The following is a 25,308-nucleotide window of genomic DNA, read 5'->3' on the forward strand; positions in this document are numbered from 1 at the left end:
CTGGAGGAAGTGTCTGGAGAGAGGGAAGTCTGGGCATCTTTGCTTAGACTGCTGCCCCCGCGACCCGGTCCCGGATAAGCGGAAGAAAATGGATGGATGGATGGATGGAACTTACCAACTGAAATATATACTTCCTGAATGCTACTTGCCACCATATTCCCTGTATAATGTTAAGTTTGTCACCTAAACTCAAAAGGCTTAATATACACAGAAGGAGCGACAACTACTACATGTTTGATTCGATGTGTGAAGTCGTTTCAAACCTAATGTTCCTCAGTACAAAGGCTGTCAGCGGATCTGCCTGAAATCTCAGTGAACTTACCAATCTTCTTGCAATGCTCCTCTCCTCTGTTGTGCATGATGATTGGCGAGTAGATGAAGGGGCTGGCAGAGGACACATTCTGTCCCAGCAGGCCTTTCACTTTGTGGGGGCGCAGACTGACGGGCAGATTGAGGAGCTTCATCGATCTGGTTTACGCATCATGGGGGAAAACACAACAATGTTGGGATATTATTTCATTTTAAACATGCGTTTAAAAATCAACTGACCACAAAAAAGGATCTCACAGTCATTTCAAGAAAAATATCGCTGATGTTTTCATGTGTACTGTGTATAGTAGGATTGCTGGTGCAGCCTATAGAGTATAGTCCCAGTGTTTGTGATGAATATTCATAACTATTGCAGTACGTTGCAAGTGATTTATAATACTATTCATTGTTGAAAGTAAGCAAACCAATAAAATCAAAAGGGCAGGCACTTGAACAAAAGTGTATACTGAACACTTTCAGGGGCCAGTAGATGTTAATGCATTCTCAGATACGTTGTCAGTGTAATGTAGTAGATGAAGATTCCTACACATCAGAACCCACAGTTATGCTGTTCATTAATACATCAAGCATTTCACATTATGATAAAAGCTTTTATGCTCCAGCGCTGGTGACTTCTATAACCACGGGGTCAAAGGCACCTACTTAAGCAAAAGTTATCTTTTTTTTTTTTAAGCTACTTAATTGGCAACACCAGATCTCTCTCTGTTTATTTCCAGCTCTATAGCACTACTGTTTCCACAACAGCATAATAACCGTGGTACTGTATGTGCAAACGACCTATTTACTCCTTTGTGGTCAAACAATCCTCCTGTTTTCATGTGCTACTTGTACATTTGAGTTTGCAAGTCTTATTCAGAAATTGCAAAAGTGTTTTTGCAATACTGGTTTTCACTGTGGAACAATTCTGAAGTCTGTAAATGTAAAATAACTGATGCTGTTTCTTGAGGCAGTTCTGTCGTGCTTTAAGATGAATTTTGCTGTCATATAACTTACCTATAAAAACCAGGGAACTTTTTTTTTTTTTACTTTTACAAATTTTTACTATGTTTTATTAAATGGCACCATCTTAAGGCGTTCACAACTGGCCACTATTGTGATGCACACTGAAAACAAATAATGAAAACTACGTTAACACTTTGCATTAAGGTTACAAACTATATACTTAATTCTGATTCCTGAATTTGATTTGATTTTAGTCTTAGTTTTTTTTTTGACGAGGATGCATATTAGTTTAAGTCAAATTTAATTCTTTTGATCTTTGTTAGATTTAGTCAATATAAACTAAATAAATTTTAGTCTAGTTGTCTACATTTTTAATATTTACCGTAGGCCATCTCTTCTTCATCCTGGTTGTATACAGTTACCATGGGTACACGTTGTTCACGACTATCCTGGAAAACAGTTTTTTATTCACACAGTGTGTCTCTGCTTTGCAGAAGTTGCACTCGTGCACATTTGTACTAAAATCCTCTTCAGTTTGTTAAGAGGTGATGCAAAATTGTCAGATAACATTAAAATAGTGAGATCTCTGCAGCGGACAATTACAGAGCTCCCACATTAAACCCGGAACTGACTGATGGCAATATGGCTGAAAGGAACATTAATGTTGCAGCTACATCCTCAGCGTTTCATGGTAAATTAACCCCTTGTTTCATATGGCATGCTGCTGCAGTTTCCTAGCGTGTCCAAGCAGTTTTGTAGTTAATTCTCTGTATTGTAGATGAATATGATCCATGAACCTGTTTCTTTCAGGAATTGCTAATACCAGAGACAGAACATTGCTGAATGTAAGACAGTAGTGAAGCACCTCAAGTTGCTAATTGAACTCCTGAACGAGGGATATTTTGGCTGGTGGAGGAAACTTTTTTACTGATCAGCACCTACAGTATGTGATTCAACAGATGTGGCAGGTCACTTCATGTCCATTCGTTTGTCTTTCACATTATGATTTACTTTGCATTTGTTGATGAAAAATGTAAAGATCATCAATTCAGGTACATTAATTCACATTTACTTCACACATTTATTGACATGTCACCAAATGAGCTGCATTTCGGTAACACAAAGGTTCATTTCAGACCCATTCATCAGCCTCTCAATAAGCAGATCAGTACCTATTGTAAAGGAAATATCAAGCTTGTTTGCTTGTTGCTGCATTACCCAGTTATATGTAAGCCTATACTGTATGTATAAATGTATGGATGCATAGCATGTCATATTTACAACGTAGAAAAAACTGACTGCACAAATTACTGTAGAGGAAGGTCAGTAAAATGCCAGCAATATATCTAGTTTGTCAAATTGCAGATGCAAAATGATTTTGGTTGCATTTCTCTTTACCATGTTACACACCGCTTACTTCTGCAAAAACACATCATTTCATATTTCCACTGGAATAGATGCTGTTCTCCTGACACAGGTCTGAGCCTAGAATCCAGCTAATTTCATGGCACATCGATTAAAGGTATGAGGTAAACGTGAATTAATGTTCCTTAATTGATGATATATTAAGTCTGAACTAGTCACAGAAAGCCACAGTGACTTGATCATTTGTGAATGGTGAATAACAGGAACTCATTATACATCTTGCAGTAACTCGTGCATCATGAACCATGATTTAGTTCTAAACATTACCCAAGCTTATGATTTGTAGCCTTAATGTAAAGTGTTACCAAAACTACAAACCAGATTCTATTTGTTTCACCTCCTTTTTGAGCACCATTACTTATCTTAAGGGAAGCACTACTACTGAGTACTACTAGTACTGGCTCACAAATAATGACACTTTGTTACTGACCCCAACAGTCGTTGACATTACAGGTGGGTGCGGAACTCTGGGAACCACACAGCTTTTGGAGATAAAACTGAAATGTCCCTGACGAACAATGTGTGGTGAGTGAGTTGCTAATTTGTTAAAGCAAACCCAGATCTAGTGTTTTTCAGGTCATCGTGTGCCTGTTGAGTTTTCGGCTATTTTGCGGGAAAGTCAACATCTCTTCAACAACAAATAAAGGATTCCTCTATGCCACAGACAGGCCAGAGAATTTGGGAAGTGTTAAGAGACAGACCGGCATTTTTGGTTTTGGTTTTTTAATGGGGTTTGTTGACAATACAAAATTCAACTTACAATCATTCCAGCAATTGTGTGATTTCCAATAATGTTAAAAGACAACATTCATTCATTTTCTACCGCTTAGTCCCTGAACGGGGTCACGGGGGGGCTGGAGCCAATCCCAGCCGGCAATCGGGCGAAGGCGGGGGACACCCTGGACAGGTCGCCAATCCATCGCAGGGCTAACACAGAGACGAACAACCACACACACACACACACGCACTCCTATGGGCAATTTAGAGACACCAATCAACCTAAGCTGCATGTCTTTGGACTGTGGGAGGAAGCCGGAGTACCCGGAGAGAACCCACGCAAGCACGGGGAGAACATGCAAACTCCACACAGGGCGGGGCCCAAACCCAGATCCTTCTCGCTGTGAGGCAACGGTGCTAACCACTGCGTCAACGTGCTGACAACATATTGTTTTTAAATTACCAAACCATTCAACATTAACAGAAAGTCTAATTTGGAAGCAACTGACATTAAAATCCAATGAAATATTCAGAGCTTTTCCAGCTTTTTTAAACAATCTTTTAGCAGTAATGGCTAAATAACTGCCAAACTCTGATGTGTATAATTACTCCAGATTTCTAATTTGTATGATATTTTGCCAAGTTCAATCGAGCCAACATGTCTGGGTCTTACCGCACAATGGGGAGCTTTGTAAAGGGCACTGGGGGCAGCTTCAGGCCATCAGGAAGGGTGACGACTTCCATTCCACCTGGACACTTGGCCGTGTAGTTCTCCAGACTCTGGGTCACTTCCTTCTTCTCTATAAATGCAGAAGCATATGACAGCAGGAAACTATGAGCACATGGCTGGAGTACATGATAAAAAAATAAATAAAAAATAAAAAATCTAAAGATGCAAATCAGGCAGCCAGCAATTATGATGTAACAAAATTCCCTTTACCTGTGTGTGGGGAACTTTAATTGGAGCACTATTGCTGCCATAGAGCTTTCATCTTTGTGCGCGATATAAATTAACCAGACATTAGTGACCTTTGAGGTGTTGCTCTGCAAAAAAGGACACTAGTCTTCAAGAAAAAGTTTTATTGTACCATCAATACCTTTTGAGGGAACATTACTGCTTATGCTCTGTGAGTTTCAAAAGTGCCCATCAATGGGAAAAGAACATTTACTTGCAAACATTACACAGATTTATACCCCTTCATAGAAATACATTAGGTCTTATTATAGACTATTTGTATTAATGAAAGTGGTCCATTGCTTCACTGCACCGTAACAATACTGGAAAACAGACTACATCCTTATTGCATAATACAAGAGATGAAACAAGATACTTGTACTAACAGCCAAAAGGAAGAGTCTCTGGCTTTTTATGTCTCCTAGCAACAGTAAAAGCTGTCCTTATAAATATGTTAATGTGTACACAAACTACTAACCTACAGACTAGAAGCCAGAAATCCACCACTTGGAGAGTGAAGACAAAAAGGAATGAAATGACAGAAGAAAGGTTAGAGAAGGAAGAGTAGGAAAAGGAGCAGATAACATGAGATAGAGATGGAGAGAGGAAGGAATCGGAGGGAGAAGGAAGAAGCACAGCAGTAATAAAAGAGCCAGAGATGAATAGAGTGATAGCTCAGTTGTCCTCCTGGCTCACAGCTTTCATGATTGATGACATATTTGTCCTTTTTTTTTTTGCTTGTTTGCCATGTCTGAGTGTTCACAGCAGCCGTATGTTTAGGGGCCACTCCAGGGCACAAAGCTGAACAGTGAGTGTGTGCTCACAGAAAAAAAAAAACCCATTTCTGTGGTAATGTTGATTCTGTACCCATAAGTGTTTTGCCCAAAATAGAACAGAACAGTGACCTAGCACAGTTTCAATTAGTTCTTCCGATGTGATTAATAAAAACAGTGTGGATACTTCAAAGTATAACTCGGCATCAATTTAAATGTGTCTCACTGAATTTAGGATCAATAAAATGAAAACACCGTTAAAACACATCAGACTGCTGTGATTATTGTTTGGTGAAGCTAACGGCTATCATGACATTTCAGTGTCTTTGGTGACTTGGCAGTAAATAGCAGAACCAGCTTTAAAACACATCATTACCCCCCCCCCCTTTGTTTTTGTGTATTGTTTACATCTATTTATACTGCTTTTCCTGCATTGTTTGCACTGGTTGTTGATGTTAATACTGCTATTTTGTTATATTACACAGCCTTAAGCTGGTCTACTGTTTGCACATTAAGAACCAATGTACCTGAGTCAAATTCCTCGTGTGTCCAACACACCTGGCCAATAAAATGATTCTGATTCTGATTAAATAGCTGTGGAGAATGTGTTGGCAAGCATTTGCCGATTTCCACATCCAGCAGCCGGGAAGCCAACTTAGCATTCAGCAGTTTTAGAATCTCTGGCTCCTTAGCTGTTAAATTCCCCACTTGATTGACAGGCTAGTCACCAATTGATGAATAACAATGATCTAAATGAAGCTAAAATGCTCCACAGGACTGAGGGCAACTACAAAGTTGGTTCATAATCCTCTGTGCAATCGTTATGGTGACAACTCGGACATTACAAATACTGGCTATTCCTTTATTCAGCTTTTAAGGAAAAATATACATTTTGAACAAAAATAGTTTTATTATGGTTAACTTATAATGCATGACATGTTGTTGGTATGCAGTGGGCCTGCTTTCAAAGGGCCAGGTATTGTGATCACAAACAGTCTTGTCTTATTTACTGAAGTGATGAAGCGTACTGGCATTGCCAGTCAGGACAGCTGCAACCTAGAGAACCCATGGAAATGAGTGCAGATGACAGGATTTCAGGATAAGACCCAATCAAATGATTAATTGTTAATAAAAAAGTAACGTAAGTAACTGTCAATAAAACCTACAGACTGAAGAAAAACAGAGCCCTGTTTTATGATCATACTTGACCAAGTACAACAGCAAAGGTCCTGACACACTGAAGCAACAGTCATTGAGCATCTGTAGCTGACTATTGCCTCAGATCTTTGTTGTGCCTGGCACTGAACCTTGATTTATGGTTCTATGTTGAATCTACACAAAGCCTATCCCACAGCGAGCATTTATACTGTGTCGACCTTCAATTACACAGCTAAAATGTTAGCTGGCGGTGGGGTTTTGTTCCACTGTGCTGCATTTCTTTGTCACATTCTAACAGTAGCAACTGACACATGTTGGAGTTTACCGAAATTACTGCAAGGCCAATAAGAGAGAAGACATTGGAGTAGGTGGTCTGTACAACCAATGAACCACCTGAGGCGGAATGAGGGGGGATTTTCTGTGCTTGTTTGGACATAAACAAGGAAATGCGATTGCAACCAATCACAGTTGTTGCGGTCTGCATTGCCATGACGTACAGGTACATTTCTTGAGAGATGACACGTCAGGCTACGGTGTAGGGTACAAGGCTACGCCTTACCCATGCCGTACCTACAGTGCAGACTCAACACAGAAAGATAAATCAAGCTTCAGTTGACAGAGAATTATCTGATCAGCTACGCCTCCAGCACAATCTCTTACATTTCATCTCTACGTTTCTCAATGCTAACAATTCCAAAGCATGACAAAGCCAAAAAACAACAACAACAACAACAACAAAAAAAAACTTATGGAGCATAAAACAAAACCCTCTAAATAAATTAACAGCAGCATGAAAAATGGCAGGGTAGTTTGACTTGTTTGTCTTTTGGCAACACCTTCAGGATTACAAATTCTGACTACTAAGCAGCTCTCATATGTATGTCAGTGGTCAGCTGGGGGCCGGCTAGAGTGTCCATAGTGTGCTGAATCACATTTTTCACCAAAAGCAAAACATTTATTAAGTTTTCCTTTGTTGATGCTCCAGGAGGTCAGATTTCTGTCACAGCCCTCAGATAACCAAACCCCAGGAGAAAAACTATTTCTTTACTTGTTTCTCCCCCCGCTTCTCCCCCAGCATCCTGCCCAGACAAACACAACAATGTGCATTACTAGCCTGACAGCTGGAACACACTGTCCAGATGAGCAAAGAAACATTTTTACATTCAACAAAAAGGAGGGAGAAAAGGTGCAGCTCTTAACACTTCACACAGTTCCCCAAACAAAAGGATCTCATCTCGTGTTAACAGTAAAGAGGAAGAATAACAAAAAAGGCAGCTTGGGGAAAACTTTGCACTGCTCTGAAACTGTGTACACCATCTTGTTGTATGACAAAAGAGTAGGAGCGAAACACACTTGAAATTTTCACCTGTTAAATCTGCCTTCATCTAACAGGCTTGTTTGCAGTTCTACTTTCCTGGCAACCTCCTCATTAACACTGCTGGATGTGACCGAACATTCATTTCTGAACAAACAGTGAAACAGCCTAATGCTCGCATCTTACAAATTAGTCTGACAGTAATGAGAGGCCTCAAGTATTCTGACAGTATCTTTTGTACTTAGCCATATTAATGCCGCCTGATTTGTCTGGACAGATCTAACATAATTCAGAAAGCAGCTGGTGTCGTTGGAGTCAACCAAGTTCATTTGGAAACAGTTGTACAAGGTGAAGCAGCACTAAAATGAATAAAATATGAGGAGAGTTAGGCTGAGGGACGATCTGTGAAGGGCAAATAATGTATTGATTCTTTTTTTATTTAGAAGATGCACCATAACCACAGTCTTTTAACCATGCCATGAAAGTGAAAATCTAAGGTGAAAAAAGAACCTTATACTGTATATGCTGGCTAATCTGTGAAACAGAAAAAGTACTTCTTTTTTTTTACTACTACCACCACTGTAAATTTCAAAAAGAAGGGAACTCAAACCATACAAAACTTTCATGTTGAAATAGGTGGTGCCCAAAAGTAAAATACTTCAGTATTTCATTAGTGGTTCTTTGTCATAATCAGGTATTCCACCGAATATAAACTTCAGACTATATTTTGCTCATACAAAGCACAAAATACAATCATACAATTACAAAACTGAGTATAGACTCAAAGGCCCACAGGGCACAGTCACATCAAACAGAAGGATATCAACTGGCCATTTAATTTTTCAATGGAGGAAGCTGATGTCAGACTAAACAACAGAGTGGTAGCAAAATTGCAATTCAGGATATAATAGCTGATGTTGGCTGTATGCAGTTTTTTTTTCCCCAACTATTTTTCAAGTTTATAGCCAGGTCCTGCAGTGGCACTCAATCATTCTCCTTTTTTTTTTTTTTAAAACAAAATCATTTTATGAAATAAAACACTCAGCAGTACAGTTCAGGGCTCCCTGGGATTTCTCTAAATGCTGTGCTTGGAGACTTATCATTCCTAGACACTATTTTATAGACCCGTCTAGGAAGAAGTGAGACTACAGCTTCAAAGACAGTGCAAACAATAAAAACACTTTGAAAGGGAGATTTATTCAATTATATTGTGATATAAAAATTACTGACAAAACCTGTCAACAGTTTTTGAATAATTTTGATATATCTTCCAGAAGGAAGATATGTCCAGCTAAAAGCTAGAAATATAAATCATCAAAACAAACATTGTAGTTTTAAAAAAAAAAGGCTAGAAACGGAGAGACTGAGATGGTAACATTAATCTTTCTGGTATACTATGATGTTCACTATTTAAAGTAGACAATATCAAACTTAGCTCTATTTTTGTGAGTGTATTAGAACTGTTGCATACTCTATACTGGTACAACGAGCAGACTTTCTCCTGACTAAATATCATGAGTAATGGACTATTAAAGTAGCTGAAAAGGGGCAACATTGTTGAATATTAAAAAAAAGAAAGAAGTGAAACAAATGTTTACGACTGTTTTTGCATGTAGGCTACAAACAGTTTCGGTGGAGAACAGGTGGGCGATTTTTAAACTAGAGAAGATGATCCCATTCAGATGATTAAATCCCACCTCAATGTGGACAGTGGACATCTTCTAATTGCACCTTGACCTCATTGACCCAAATGTCACCTTTGCATTCTAGATATTTTCTATGTTGATTTGGGGCAAATGACCACAGCTGAACTGTCTTTTCTGGTTTGCAGAAAGGGATTTTTGTGCAACAAACAGCAGCATCATAGTTGAAACTGTACTGGTAATTATGGCAGTGATAAGTCAGAAAAGACGTGAGAGAGTGTAGAATGTGTTGGAGAAGACAATATTTTATGCATTTCTCCAAGTAGTTGTAGTCAGTTCTTAAAGGGATATTTAAGACATTCACAAGATACTGTAGCAAAGCAGCAGATGTCAAGACTAACTACAAATATGGTTATTAGATACAGTACAGATGTTTTAAAAACATGTATCTATGATGTCTACTGTTGCACTGAGCAAACATGGTGATCGGGCGTCCATATTTCAAGAATATAAATTTATCTTGAACAAAAGCACATCACAGTCATCTGCCCTTAGCATTAATCCACAACCCCTAGACAACATTATTATTATTTTTATTATTTATTAGTTTGGCCTTTTTTGTCACTTTGCAACAATTTCACTAGTCATTGTAACTGCACAAGAAAAACATCGCATTTTTCTGAGAATATAAGTGATACATACAGGCACAAAAAAGTAATGGCACCGTTTGCGATTTCCTGGTTTTCAGCAAAAACTGCACATGAAATGTGATCTGATCTTCACAAATATCATCAAACACAATATTTCCATGCTGATAAAACACAAACAGTCATGATCTTTCATGTCTTTATTGAACATACCCATTAAACATACAAAGCGATGGTGGAAAAAGTAATGTCAACACCAGCAAACGTCAGCTGAAGTCCAATCAATGAACAGAGAATGGAGATATGGTCTAGAACCGCCTTGACTTATAAAAACACTCAAATAGTGTCAGTGTGCTGTTCACAAGCAGCATCAGCTGATGTGGACCATGCCTTGCACAAAAAAAAAAAAAAAAGGATCTCAGAAGGCCTATCATCAAGACGTGTTGATTTGCATGTAGGTGGAAAGGGTTACAGAGTCATGTCAAAGACTTTAGATATTCAAGAGCCCACAGTTAGACATATTCCTCCCCCCCATAGAATTGGACCACCAGCCAAAATCACTCCAAAGGCACAACACAGAATGCACAAGGAGGTAAAGAAGAACTCTAGAGTTAACAGCTAGAACTTGAAGGAGTCATTGGAGTTGGTTAACATCTCTGTTCATGAGTCAACCATATGCAAAATATTGAACAGGCATGGTATCCATGGCAGGGCACCATGGAAGAAGCGGTTGCTCTCCATAAACAACATTACAGCACACCCGAAGTTTGCCAAAGACCACCATGTCTCTCCACAACACTACTGGGAAAATGTCTCATGTCTCTCCACAACACTACTGGAAAAATGTCCTTTGGACACATGAAACAAAGGTAGAATTGTTTGGGAAGAACATGCAGTACTATGCATGGCATAAAAAAAGAACCGCGTACCAACATGAAAACATCATCCCTGCAGTGTGGTATGGTGGAGGGAGCATCATGATTTGGGGCCGATTCGCTGCCTCTGGACCTGGACCACTTGCCATTATAAAGGAAAAATAAATTGCCAGGTTTACCAATGTTTCCTACAGGGTAATGTCAGGGTGGCTGTCTGCAAGATGAAGCTCAGAACAAGCTGGGTGATGCAGCAGGACAATGACCATAAACATCAAAGTAAATCTACTACAGAATGGCTTCAGAGACACAAAATCGGCCTTTTGCAGTGGCTCGGTCGGAGCCCAGGCCTCAGCCCAATAGAGATGCTGTGGAATAACCTCAAGAGAGCTGTTCACACCAGACGTCCTAAGAATATGGCTGAGCTGAAGCAGTTCTGTCAGGAAGAATGGTCCAAACTTCCTCCTGAACATTGTGCAGGTCTAATCAACAGCTACTGACGCTGGTGAAGATCAGATCACATTTCATGACCAATTTATGCACAAAACCAGAAAACTGCAAAACAGTGCCATTACTTTTTCTTGCAACTGTATATAAATAAACAGGGAGTTTGTGCCTGCTGGAAAAATTCTGGCCAATGACCTATGAGAACAATGAAGCTGAGACAATGCCACCAGCTGCCAAGTTTCTGGCATACTATAATGCATCAGCTGCAGGTTTTCGAAGTGTTGGGAGAAACCAAGTTAAGAAGCACTATAAATAGCAACAACACCAACAACCCAAGACACCCAACAGTCACAGTGCAATTATCACGTTGTTGTTAATCTGGCAGCCGGCTGGGTAAAAAGTAATAACAGGTCAAATATACTGCAGTACGGAATGTAAGAGAGACTTCCACTGTCCATACTGGTTCTATTTACTGTAAGTTGTACATTCCAAAGCATTAAATCAAGTGCAGAGCAGCAGGAGTCCAGTATTTGTTTCACTTACAGTTTATTTCTCCTTCTGAATCAAAGCTTCACCCACACATTCAGCAGCACCCAGCAGCTTTGTCTAAAATGTAAGAAATTCTGAAAAATGGCAACGAAAGAGCCAAGGCTGAGTCATGTCCAGTGGAAACAATCAATTACTCTTTGCCCCTCTTCACTGATTCTGCTGCTCCTTTCTTTTTCACCTTTTGTTGATTTTTACATCTCTGCCTTATCACTAACATCACTCTTTTTTTAGGCACTCCTAAAATCAGCCATAATTACCACTACCAAGTCACCTTTTCATGGCCCAGAGAAAGACTTCACATAGTACAACCAGCCTTAGAGAAGCCTCTGAAAAAGGCCAAACATTTCAGAAATGTGGCTACTGTGAGGGACGGAATCACATTAAAACAGAGAAGAATTGCAGATGGCATCCAGCCTAAAAGAAAATGTGTTTTCTCTCCGCAGACCCAGACAGTGGCATCAATATTTGCAAAAATTAACAAGATATATGTGATGTTATCAGAGGGACAATATCTATGCCCTTCTATCATGTCTTTCTATTCTCAGTTCCCTGGCATTTAAACTGTATTTTATAGTATCTCCAACGGATTAAAAACCTCCACACACACAATTACATGTTCTAAGTTATGCCCTTGGTGTTACCAGACTCATTATCAGTGATATCTCCTGATGATGCCATTTGACAACATCAGTCACTGTTATGCGTTTTAAATTTTTATATTATTTTCATTCTCTTCTGAACTCAATTTGGAAGTTCTGAAATCCTCCACTCACTGGTACATACTGTACCAGTTTCACTTGCTTTGTTTCATGGCTTTGTTTTCTCATCATGTCATGAAAAGAGATCAGGTCAAAAAGACATACGACAGGCAAGAAACAGAACTGTTAGAGCATGGCATGGTAATCTGAACAAGTTACCAACAGAGCCATACAATTTTACCTGTGGAATGTAAACTGCCAGTATGCAAAAACATGGCAGTCTTCTGATCACCTTACTATGGGAAGCGCATCTGCATTAAGGATTTCATTACATTCTAAATGGGTAGTGATTAGGCCCAGGCAAAGAGATGGCAACAGCATTTTTCAGAAAACAGATTGAACCATTTAGGCTTTTAGTATTAATAATTTATTGGTATGATTTTTTTTTTAAGCAGGTAATAGTTCAAGAATTGCAGAGATGTCAAATGAAACAGATGTGAAGGAGATTTACCACAGTCTTAAATTTGTTTAATGATTCCAATTTGTCCAATTTAACTTCTCTGCAAATTGTTCCAAGTATCTGGAGCCGATGGAGAGAAGGCCTTTTTCCCCATCTCTGTCCAAGCATATAAAGCTGCGAGCTGATATGTATCCTATGATCTTAAGTTGAAGTTCGACTAAACATTTAAAAAAAATCCATCTACAAAGATACCACAAGGTAACTTGCCAAGAATGGCCTTGTAAATAAAAATGTATCCGTATGAATGAGAACTTTTCAGTTAGTGAGTTATTACAGTGCTGTTTTACAAGTTCTTAAATTCTAATCTCTCCTTAGGTGATTACACGCTCTTTCTTTAACTCAGATTTTAAGGCCAAAGCAGTCCATTCTTTGGCTGCGTCTGAAAATAAGTGTAGTCAGTGTGATTATACTGAAGCTTTACATAATAACATTTATACGTAGAATGCCCGAATAAAACTATATTCTCCAAATATTTCTATTGTTAACTGCAGCAGAGCCAAAAAGTCCTTTCCTGCTCGACTCTATTGTACGCTTGAAATACACACACCCCCCAATGAAACACGCATCAAAGGGGATTCATTCCACTAGAGCAACCTACAATAACCTGACATTTTTTAATATCACACTGCAGACGGGAATAAAAGCAATCAAAGGAGGGCACCCAAACTGTAACAGGCAGCGCTCTGAGCCCTGAAAGTTACACAAAGTAAATTTGTAATGGTATTTTACTGTAACAAAAACACATCCCAAGAAGTCAGAAGACAAGGTCAGCTTAGTGAGATAATCCTCAGCAGTAGCTGTAGTAATTACATCATTTGGCAGTGTTTTTCTAGCCCGTGATGTGTGTAAACCTGTAGATGCAAATATTATTCCAGCAGGACTTCAAAGAAAGCTTGTATCAGCAGCACCCTAAACACAGCTGCACAAGTTCCTTGCTGATGTTTAATAATTTATGTGGTAAGCTTGCTTCATCTTGTACATATCTCTTCTCCTTCTCTTCCCTCCCCACCCCCCTCCATTCTCACATTCTGCTGCCAACCAAAGATTACACTGCCCTCTATTGTGTAGCCAGTGGACTGTCTGACGCTGCTTCAGTAAAAACCCTATCTCCTGGCTGCACAGGATTTCTGGTCACAGCACAATATTGTACTCCCGCCAAGAAAAAGCTTGCTTTGTTGTGCATCACATACTATTACGCACTGTGCATAATGCTGCAATCGCCACATGACAGGGTGGCTGTTTGAACACTTGGGCATGAAGCCAGAAGCACCTGACAGAGTTTAAGATTAAAAAGAAAGTGCAATACTGCTTTTTTTCAGGCTTCTTTCTGTTTATTGTAAGCTGACCTTGATCAGAGAGGAAGTCCAACATGGTCTGCAGCAGGAAGGACAGGTGGCGTACAGACAGGCCAGGGTTGCCCATTCGGCGGGATGCATACACCAGTTCATGTAGGAGGCGCATCTGTACAGCAGCCCAGCCTCGATGGGTACCTGCAAGAGAGGCAACAGAGTGAAACACACGCACAGCACCACCGAGGCTCATGGCTGACATCTACTGTTACACAGCCATCACATCAGATTAGAACAAATGCACCTGTAGAACCATACTCTGTTCATCTGATGCAGATCATTTAAAACATTGTGTCCTCATTTTAAACATCAACAGCATAAATAAAATGTTTCCTCACTGGGAAAAGTAATGTAACACTGACATCTGTGAAAAAGCAGCCAGTACTCTTTCAAAGGTTGATTTCAGGTCTCTGGATGAATTACCCAAAAAGTAAATATATTTTTATATAACACATTTATCTTTACTATTAACCGAGAATTGTCAATATATACAGTACAAGATCAAATCATTACAAATGAAAAAATACATATTTAAAAATGTAGCTGAAGAAATCAGTTCTGTAATTGGCTGATAATTTATCAGTTCTGTAACTGAGCATGAAAGTTCTTTCTTGACCATGGAAATAGCAGAGAATGCATTTCCATGTAAGAACCTTTCCCAGGGCTTTTAACTACATCCCCTGGTCATAATCAGTGGATCGAGTTTGATCTGCTGACGTCACATGCCTTGCGATAAATATATGAAAATGATGAAACTTATTTTGTCAAAGTCTGTAACTGTTCTATAATATGCCAATACTCCAAATGAATGACTCAAAATGGGGATTACTTGCAGCTGTTTCTCATGTTGGATACCAAAGCCAGCTGTGGTACAGCTTTACAAAAATAAAAAGTATCATATATTCTTGGCATAACAGTAGAATCAGCTATCACATGACCAAAATGCTAAATTATCAGTGAATTGTTTTGTAAAATGTAACTACAAATCATTTCAGTTAATAAATGAAGTAATTGTAGCTTCACCGTTAAATAGTGAACTTGTAATAATAACTATAATATTGGCTCAGATTTGAATAATGTGATATATACTGTATTGATACTGGGAAAATATTTTCAGTCATTTAATTTAAACCACAACTCCCAACCGTAAATTCTGCACAAGCATCCTATAATTACATCTATATTATAATTAACCACAAATGTGTTCAGTGCCAAATATCAATGTTTACTGTATGTTGCCTTTTGTGTAATTAGATCAAACTCAAGCGTTTTCACTGGAGTCATCGCTTAAAATTCAAGTATCCCCATTGCAGACGGTCTGATGTGCTCCAGTGTGATACTAACTCAGCCTGTGCTGCACGGCTCCACAAGACATCTTAATAGCATTCTAGCATGTCACCAACTGTTACATAAGGCCCTCAGCCCCCTACCAGATCCTCTGCTCCACTCCCAGCTGTCAACTGTTGACTCACTGAGTGGGACAGAAAACTAGTTAAAAGATGTGCTGTGGAGGCCGCGGGGGCCAAAGGGAAGGAAGGAGATAATTGTTAAACACTCGAATATTCTCTTAGCTTACATATGGCTTCCATTAAAGTGAAATAATGCCAAATAAGCCTTCCAGTTTTCAGCACATTTTTCATGGTCATAAAACTGCTCCCACTAAGCAGTCTAAAAATAGCTGACTTCCACCTGTCACCAAAAGCGGCGCTCATCTGCAGGACAGTAATCCAAAAGACACTTTGGATTTTCTGAGGATGTTGCTCTCACTCAATACATGGAAAATAACTTCTTCATCATCAGAGCTAACCTGGAGCAGGCAATCCAATTAACACACCACCAAGATAATGATGTTACAGTTGAACTTAAAGAGGACCCAAATGCAGACACAAGAAAAGTAAACAGTGATCAGAATACACAACGGGAGTGCAATAAAACACAAACACCCACCCTAAGACCAGCTGCAGAAAACACTAAACATACAGTATGTGAAGAGAAAGGCATAGGAGAAAGTAACAACTAAAGAACATGAACTAAGAACTAAACCGAAACTCAGAAAAGGCTAGGATAAGCTAAGAAACAGCAGCACTAGGAAACAACTGGGCGGGCAGGTGAGAGACTATGGAAAATAACTCCACAGGCAGCAGATAATACAGCTGACAATACAAAGCAGAGGGGACAATAGGTGCTGCAAGTCCCTGAAGGAGTAACGCAGGCAAGGTAACGCAGGCAAGGTAAGACAGGCGAACATAGCAGTGTGTGTGAGGAGCTGGCTGGTCTTTATGCTGGCAGGTGAGAAACAGGTGAGGTGAGTGTGATCAGGGCTTGTAATGAGGGTGGTAACGCTGGGGCTGAGAACGAGGACTCGGGAGGGAAAGTGCCAAAATAAAAGCCCAAAAAAGAAGCTTGGCGAACCATAATAAATGAATGTCACACCATAGCCAAACAGTTCCCATGTCATGCAAAACCTGACACAAAAGGTCCTGATCCTTCAGGTTGCCCATGATTAAGCCGGGGGAATTTTCTACTATGGAGGGTGGTGAGATGTAACACACTACCATGGTTCTCCTCTATAACAAACACATAACATTTTACAAAAAGAAAACAAACTCCCCAAATTTAGATGATGGCATAGCAACAGTGGAGAACAGGGGTCTTAAAAAAGGACAAAAGAAAGAAAGAGTTCCCCATTTATAGTAAGATATGGACGTAGTGAAAAGGGATTGATGAGGCCGTTAAAAAGCTGTTTATTCCACTGTATCTCACTGTATAAAAGCCTTAATGGAATGCACCATTGATCCCTATTGTCTTTCTCACTTAAACCTCCAGCTTAGTACTTGATGTACTAGGCTAAGAACTAAGAAGTGACTGAATTTGTATAAACTTACAACCATCATTCCCCGTTTTACCCATCAACCCTGAGGAAACTGATGAGCAGATACTCAGGGCTCAGCTGGAATACCAATATACTCAAATTTAATTAAGTAACAGAGGTGTATTCAGAAGCTGTTACGGTTCTCTTCTACTGTATCTGTAACTGAAGTCTGTTGTTCAAATGTACAAGATCTATGAAATAATGCTTGTTCTTGCATTTTCTTCATCCACTTGTAAGTTTATTGGTAGGAGATTATTTAAGGGGGGATCATAAGAACTTACATGAAGTTACATATCTGCTAGTGGGTGGGACCAATGCCTGGAATGGTGATTTAAAGAACTGGCTGTGTCAGCATGCCGCTTGTTACATGGCAGCAAGGACGGGCAGGAAAACTCTTTTAAACTGAGTGCAGGCAGCACATGAGGCTGCGACATGACGCTGATCTTCATCAGCTGATAATGGTTATTCCAGAAAACAGGCAACTCTTTCATATTAAGCAACATGATGCTTCTGATTTAGAACATGAAGTAAACAGCCTACACAGTCTAGAGCAAGGAATTATTTGTCAAATTCAGCATGATTCAAATGTCCTGCAGAGTTTCTGGTTCATAATCAGAAGTTGTTGGGAGGATGTGGTGTCCACATTTTCTCACCACAAAACAGGCAGCAGTTCACCGTTCTATCGGACGCCACGTGTTGTTTTGCTGATGTGTTGCAATTTGTCATGGCTTCAGGTTGGCACAAGCAGCCTGTGTCGTTTCATGTGCCAAATTTAAATGGAACAAGAACTCCAACCACTCGACACATATTGGCACTGTGCCAGTCAGGTCTTGTAAGGCACCTACCAGCAAATGAGGGTGATCAGAGGCTGAGATAGAGCCTCTTTACTTTTAGCACCTAGTATGGGTCATGCCCCAAAAGCCCTGGATCCTTCCATTACCCATAATGAAACCTGATAGTATCTTTCATTACAACTTCCTTACTTATCTCTCAAACTCCACATGCTCAGTTTGTATGACAGACTTTGTTATAAATTTGAAGTCTCAGGTAGAGACTGAGATAACCCCGATGACATTGACAGGGTTTTTTTTTTTTTTTTTACACTGATCAGTCATTACATTAACACCACTGACAGGTGAATTGAATAACATTGATTATCTTGTTACAGTGGCACCTGTCAAGAGGTGGGATATATTAGGCAGCAAGTGAACAGTCAGTTCGTGAACATAATGTGCTGAGCAAAACTGACAAGCATAAGAATCTGGGTGAGTCTGACATGGTTAGTGACTTGGTCAGATCCACTCAAACAGAAGTTCTTGTGGGGTGTTCCCGGCCTGCAGTCGGTACCTACTAAACGTGGTCCAAGGTAAGACTACCAGTGAACAGGCCATAGGGTTGTGGCCGCCCAAGGCTCATTGATGCATGCTGGGAGCAAAGGCTCACCTGTCTGGTCTGACCCCACAGAAGAGCTATTGTAGTACAAAGTGCTGAAAAACCTGATGCTGGCTATGACAGACAGGTGTCAGAACACAGTGTGTCACAACTTGCTGCCTACAGACCAGTCAGAGAGCCCATGCTGATGTCTACAATGGGAACGTGAGCATCAGAACTGGACCACGGATCAATGGGAGAAGGTGGCCTGGTCTGAAGAATCGAGTTTTCTTTTACATCAGGTGGGCATCCAGGTGCATGTGTGTTGCTTGCCTGGGGAAGACATGGCACCAGGAAGCACTATGGGAAGAAGCCAGTCAGCGGATTCACGGTGATGCTCTGGACAATGTTCTGCTGGGAAACCGCGGGACCTGGCATTCATGTCGATGCTACTGCGACACATACCACCCGCATAAACATTGATACAGATCAAGTTCGCCCCCTCATGGCAACAGTATTCACTGATGGCGGTGGGGGGCACATTAGGCATATTAGGCAGGTGTTTTAATGTGGCTGATCAGAGCATGTCATGTTCTTCACGTTTGTACAGTGGAGAAATCATACTAGTACAAATGAATTGACACTTGATGTGTTAACTAGGGACACCAAGTAGGTAAGTGCTACTGGTGTGTTGTATCCCAAATATCATCTAAAACAACTTTTCAGCTTAGGTGCAAGCATATTACTCCAAAAGTGTTTTCATTCACAGTTCATAAAAGAGACAAGGTCAAAGATTAACAGCATATCAGAAAAAATCCTCTCAAAACAGCCCCTGAATACTGATTATAAGAGAATATAAGGATGTCCCTGAGCTTTTCTGTCTACTGGGAACACTGTCTTTTGTGCTGCAAACGCTTGATGAGTGCCTGCAAAAGAGCAAGTGTCAAGGGTCTGTTTATCATGTGACCTTACTAAACAGTCTACAAAAGCCTTGATCAGGTCTCAACTGTGCCTCTTTTTCATTAAAGTGGTGGCCTGAATGCAGAACACCCTGGGGAAACGCTCTCGAAATAACAGTGACACTTAAGGTGGAAAGAGGAAATGTAATTAATCTCCTTTATCTAAATGTGTGTTTACACTGCTGTCACTCACTCACTCTGGATCATGCAAGACGATACTGCCTTTCCAATCTGTAAAACCTTTGCACTCTATGAAATCACCACTATCTAACAGACTGTGTTTTACTTCTTCATCGCCTGTTGACTTTACAAATGTTGCTTACTGTATGCTCAGTAAACAAAAGAATCTCTCTTCAGGTTCAGAATGGAAATCTGATTATAGTACTCTTTCACATCGTACATAAAACAATGACTATACTATTTTACTGAATCTTTTGTACCATTAAAAGTGCTCCAAAATGTGGTGGGATTAGCGATTTAGCTGCATTACAGACGAACTTGTTTTGGCAATACGTGTATGGCCAGATTAGCAAAAAGCTCATGAATGTATTTCCTCAATGATAAATATACAGTGCACATAGTACATTGTTGCCTTTTGGTTTAACCAGTTTGTGTTTTCATTTATGTGTGTGCAACTGTTTACATTTCACTTTGAATATACTACTACTACTTTGTATATTCTATCGGATGTATTATATAGTGAGAATGACACCTGCTGACAGGAATCACACACTATGTAAATGTTTTGCACTCAAGTTTTACTTCTGATAAAGCTGCTCTTCATCTGCTGCACAGTAGAAGCTGGTCACTGTGTTGCACTTTCCCTTTTGTCAACAGTCCATATGCGTAGCATTAGGTGCCCATGTAAGACCCAAGCCAACACACTAAAGCCAAAATGATTAGCTGATTAATCCATCAGTTGAATAACAGCAACAACTTTGTTAATCAGTTCTTTAAGTCAGGGATCAAGCAAAAATACAAAACACTCTCTAGGTGCAGCTTCTCAAATGTGAATGGGCTCATCTTTTTCTTTGTTATATTATAAGAAATTTAATATGCTAAGTTTGAGAAAGCTTGTTGGAAAAAACAAATAATTTGAATTTCTCTCTTTTGCCTCTGAGAAAATATTATGGAAACCTTTGCACTATTTTTCACAATGTTTAACAGTGAAAATCATTTTAAGTTGCAGCACAGAAACAAACTGTATCCGATATGAATAGACAGAGTTTGGAGATGATACGTCTGCCAAAACCAAACCAAGGAGCCATTCTCACATGATGCCCAAACAGTCCCCACTTGAAAGTGTGAAAAGGATGTTGACAATGAACCTTTTAAGTCTACCTTTGATGAAGTCCTTTGGATCAAGCGAAAGGCTGTATCCAGGCAATGTCTCCAGCAGCAGTTTGTAGCAGGCCCTCCAGCCAGGGTCAGGAATGGTGGGAGCCACACACTGCATGGCAGCAACACGCTTGAAAAATGCTGACTTGCGATGGAAGCCGATCAGTTCGTAGAGCTCAGACAGGATACTGTAACGCTGGATCTTCTCCTCCTCTGAAAGCTGGAGGTATGGAGACAACATTAAAATCCTCCTTCACTCTAAATGCCTTTTTCTTAGTGTTAAGACTTGGATGTTTGATTGTTACTGTACAGAATGATGTATCTGCAGGGCTTGACACTAGAAGTCTGTTTTCACATTACTGTGCTGTGGAAACTTGAAACCTCCAGGACACAGCTGTGAGAATGGCCTTTTCTGTGAAGTCCAGGAGTTAAATGTATTAAATGAACAATGCTTGAATACACATTAATTGTGGATTTCTCAATGAGGGAGGAGCAGTCGAGGTAATTTTAGACTTTGTCCAATAGGTAAGTGAACTTTTATTAGACAAAAATTTTTATCCAAACAAGAAAATTTAATATATTTTCAAACAGGTCAGGTCAAGGGGATCTTTAATTGATAAAATATAATTATTTGACCTTACCTTGGGTTGAGACATCCTGCTAAGCACATGAAGAATTACCAAGAAAAACATATACAGGGTCGTGCTCTATACTAATAATTACATAAATAAACTAGAATCAAAAAAATAATGTCAAGGCGATTTTAAAGTAAAACAGAAAGAGGTTTCTAATGTACTGCAAGAACAAGAACAACAAGATCTTGTTGGCTGCATAGGTCACATAAAGAAAACAAGGACCAAGGACAAAACTCTCACACCAAATAAGAAACAAAGACACAAAAAAGTATTGCTTTAATGATAAAGAGCCAGGACAAAAGGTAATACTGAAAGGGCAAAGAATGTTATAGGTGAGTTTTAGTATGCCTTTCTGCTAACAGTAAGATATCCTGCAGTCACCCTGATTCAAGTGTACACTATATGGACATATTAATCATCCTGTGTAGCTGGACAACTTTTTATTTCACAGTCAGGTAGCATACCTGTCCCAGGTTGATATAAACAGCGTTCTGCAGGAACTCTGAGGCCTCCCTGGCCCTCTTCTGAATGGCCAGCACCCGGACCGCTTTCACACAGGCCTCAAGCTCGATCACACCTGCATTTTTATACTGAAAGAGATAAGAGGAGGCCCGGTGTTAATGAAAGATGTCAAGGCAATCCGCACTGGCTGTACTTCTACATCCCACCTCATAATCACAAGGCCAGTTTTTCATTAACATACGACCACCCTCATCAGTCACTGTAGACATGGGCTGACAAAGAAGCGCGATGACTTTGATCCCCTGCTGCTCATTTTTCAGGGCTTTGCAGCCACTAGTCTGTTTGTGCTGCAGCGGCACACTGTATGCAAATGTCTGCATTTTTTATCTCACCCTCCCTCAGCTTCCTTCCACTTCCACCCTCATTGTCTCCTTATTAAAATTCAATTAATATCTGAATGGCTATGTGTTGAGATGTAATTTAATTCTGAATGAACAAGTTTCAGGTAAAAGGGCTCAGCGAGGTCAAATGAAGATAAAGCACAGGTTTGCTTCGGAATGGTTTGGTAGAATAATGAGCCTATTCTTTAATACTATTCTTTGTGACTCTTTTCAAGTACAGTGGTCAAAAGAGAGCACTGTTATTCAAAGCATAGTATTATGCCAAATTAAATCAAACACTGCCCCCTGGTGAGATGATCCAATATCACTAGATAGGCATGTATTGTAAGTACATTTCTGCTTGCCACTACTGGTTTTACATCATAGTAACCTCAAGATAAACACTGTCATGTATGACCATTAATCTAATGACTGGAGGAATCCAATCCAAGATGGCTGTGAAAGAGTTTCAGAGCTCTAAAACACCACCATGCTCCTGATTAAACATAGACTAAGGATGACATATGCTGTAGCTCCTGTCTACATTAAAGAACTCCTGAAGGAAAATATGTGCTTTTGAAACTACGGCTCCTAAACCGCAGAACTGTGTTGGACCTTGTTAATGCGACGCAAAATGCAATTTAAAACCTGTTTCACCCAAAAGATAAGTATGATGATGCCAGATGATACAGCCTAGAATTATTTATTATTATACAGAAATATTTTCGGTACTTCACAGCAATATAATTCCTAATGATGCAGTATAATTAATTTAAGGGGCCAGGATAAAAGGCATAAAATAGATGGTTTAACTAACTGTAAATGATCAGTCCATTTAAGCTAATTTCAGTTCAGGCTAAAATCAGCATGTGAGGGAAATACATTTCATAACTTCTGTAGTTCATAGGAGAGAGTTTTGGTGCTGACTGAAACTTCACACAAAAAAGAAGCTTAGCTTTTAATTTGTAGGTACATCTGCTTAATTTAAGACTTTTTAAATACATTTTAAGGTATATTTTGAGGAAATTGGCCTGACGTTTCAAGACCTACTGATTCCCTAACTATTTGTGATGGTGCACGTGGGACTGAAAGAGATGTGTGACCAGCCAGTGCAACAATGTTTTTGGACAATAATGAAGCTCTATGACTGAGAGGAGCATAAAAATACCAGATAATCATTTCAGTAAGATCAATTCACTGTTGGTTTTGGTTAAGTTAACTTTTGACACCTAAGACCTTTCAACACCTTTAAAAGGCAGCTCAAGGCCCAGCTGTTTAAAATCTCCATTATTTCATTGAGTTTATTTACTGTTCTTACATTGTTTATTTTATGCTTTTGTCAGTTAGCATGCTGTGATATGTGGCCTTGAAAATGCTATATGAATTTATAAAAAATAAACTCAGATTTTTTTGTTAAATTTGGCAAAGCATTATTAACAAACCTAACATGAGTATAAGGAAAATACTGAACTCTGACTGATGTACTGAACTGATATTGGCCTACTAATAAAAATCACAAGTGAACAGCAAAAAAAAAACCTATTGCAACAACATCACTATTAGCTGAAATCCCAAGTAAACAGTTCTGTAGGTTGTGGGCAGTACCTTTCCATAGTAGGAGATGGCCTCTTTGTATTTCTCGATAATGTCCTCGGGACTCAGGCAGTTCTTTGCTCGTCCAATCTCAGTGCTGGTGTCTGCACTAATGCCGTTGGCCGTGAGGGCACCTACGCTCAAAGAGAACGATATGTGGTAAGTTTAGGAAAGACACTGTGATGACTATCCATCAGTTTGTCTGCCACAGGAGGAAACAAGAAAGGGAAACTTAAATCCGCCACTTGCTCTGTAAAGCCACCTCCATGGCTACCACCGCCACATGCATATTAGACATACACTCAGTTGGCAGTTTACAAATCAAGAAGCCCTCCCTCATGAACTGCTGTTGAACTGTACTGCATTATACAGAAAAGTGTTTGTTATTCAGCCTATCCAGATTAATAGGGTGGACAACATAATTGAAATCCTTGCTGGATTAATGCGACACAATTCACCAGCAGCCTCCAAAACGATCATACAGGTGAATGAACACAAACTGAAGATTATCACTTTGTTCAAAAAAACATATCTGAGCAGATAACGCTGAAGAAACCATGTGAAGTATGTTTGTGTCTGATGCCTGCTGATCAGCCTGTTAAAAACCAAATTAGTCTTAACACTATGCCAACTTTCCCCACTCTGTATTACAACAACAGTGAGTGGGATCATGAATATTCAGTCTCTAAGATGTGATAAAAATGATGCACTTGGCTAATGTCCTAGGCAGCGTAACCTTTGCACTTGAACTGTTTGAAAAGCAATTGCAAGGTGTACCTCTTGGCCAAATCAGATTAAAATACAAACACCAACTGAGAGTGCATCACCCAGCGATAGAGCCGTGTGATGCTGTCACTATAACAAATGTGAGAACAATAAACTGCTGCATTGCACTTTCTTGGCCAACCTGCACATGCAGCATGAGAAAAAGCGCTTCACACAGTTACACACAGAAAAAGTACAATTTTTGACATGATGAACTTATAAATACATGTAAAGCATGTAGTAAAGTATCTCATCATTTTTCCGTAGGTTATGATGCGAAATTAAGCGAGAGAGAGGAGTCAACAAGAACCACTGGTGTTTGACTGCCATCTGCTGGTGCCTCTATGGAGATATGGCAACTTGTCTTTAAAGAGATGCATTTTTGATTTTGACAGGGTTAAGTGACTGTTGTGTGATCATCAAGAATAAGATGTGAACTGGTAGCATAATGACGGCTTCAAAAATAAAGAATGGAAGCAACTGAAAGAGGTCATTTAAAGCTTTGGTCTTCATTAATGTACTCCTGTGATTATGGAGAACAAAACGTGGCAGTGAGAAAGAGCAGGTACATTTGAAGAGAAGGTGATAACCAA

General features: G+C 39.6%; 1 protein-coding gene across 1 annotated transcript in view; it reads right to left on the bottom strand.

Moving 5' to 3' along the window:
* trappc9 (trafficking protein particle complex subunit 9) overlaps nt 1-25,308 on the bottom strand; it is a 204,273-nt gene that overhangs the window by 173,587 nt on the left and 5,378 nt on the right. The window contains 6 exon segments of the mRNA XM_020614930.1: nt 323-468; nt 4,088-4,214; nt 14,338-14,481; nt 20,884-21,100; nt 21,980-22,105; nt 23,963-24,084. Of these exon segments, the coding sequence (XP_020470586.1) occupies nt 323-468; nt 4,088-4,214; nt 14,338-14,481; nt 20,884-21,100; nt 21,980-22,105; nt 23,963-24,084 (882 nt within the window).

This window comes from Monopterus albus, unplaced genomic scaffold, assembly GCF_001952655.1.
Source record: "Monopterus albus unplaced genomic scaffold, M_albus_1.0 scaffold154.1, whole genome shotgun sequence".
Taxonomy (NCBI): Eukaryota; Metazoa; Chordata; class Actinopteri; order Synbranchiformes; family Synbranchidae; genus Monopterus; species Monopterus albus.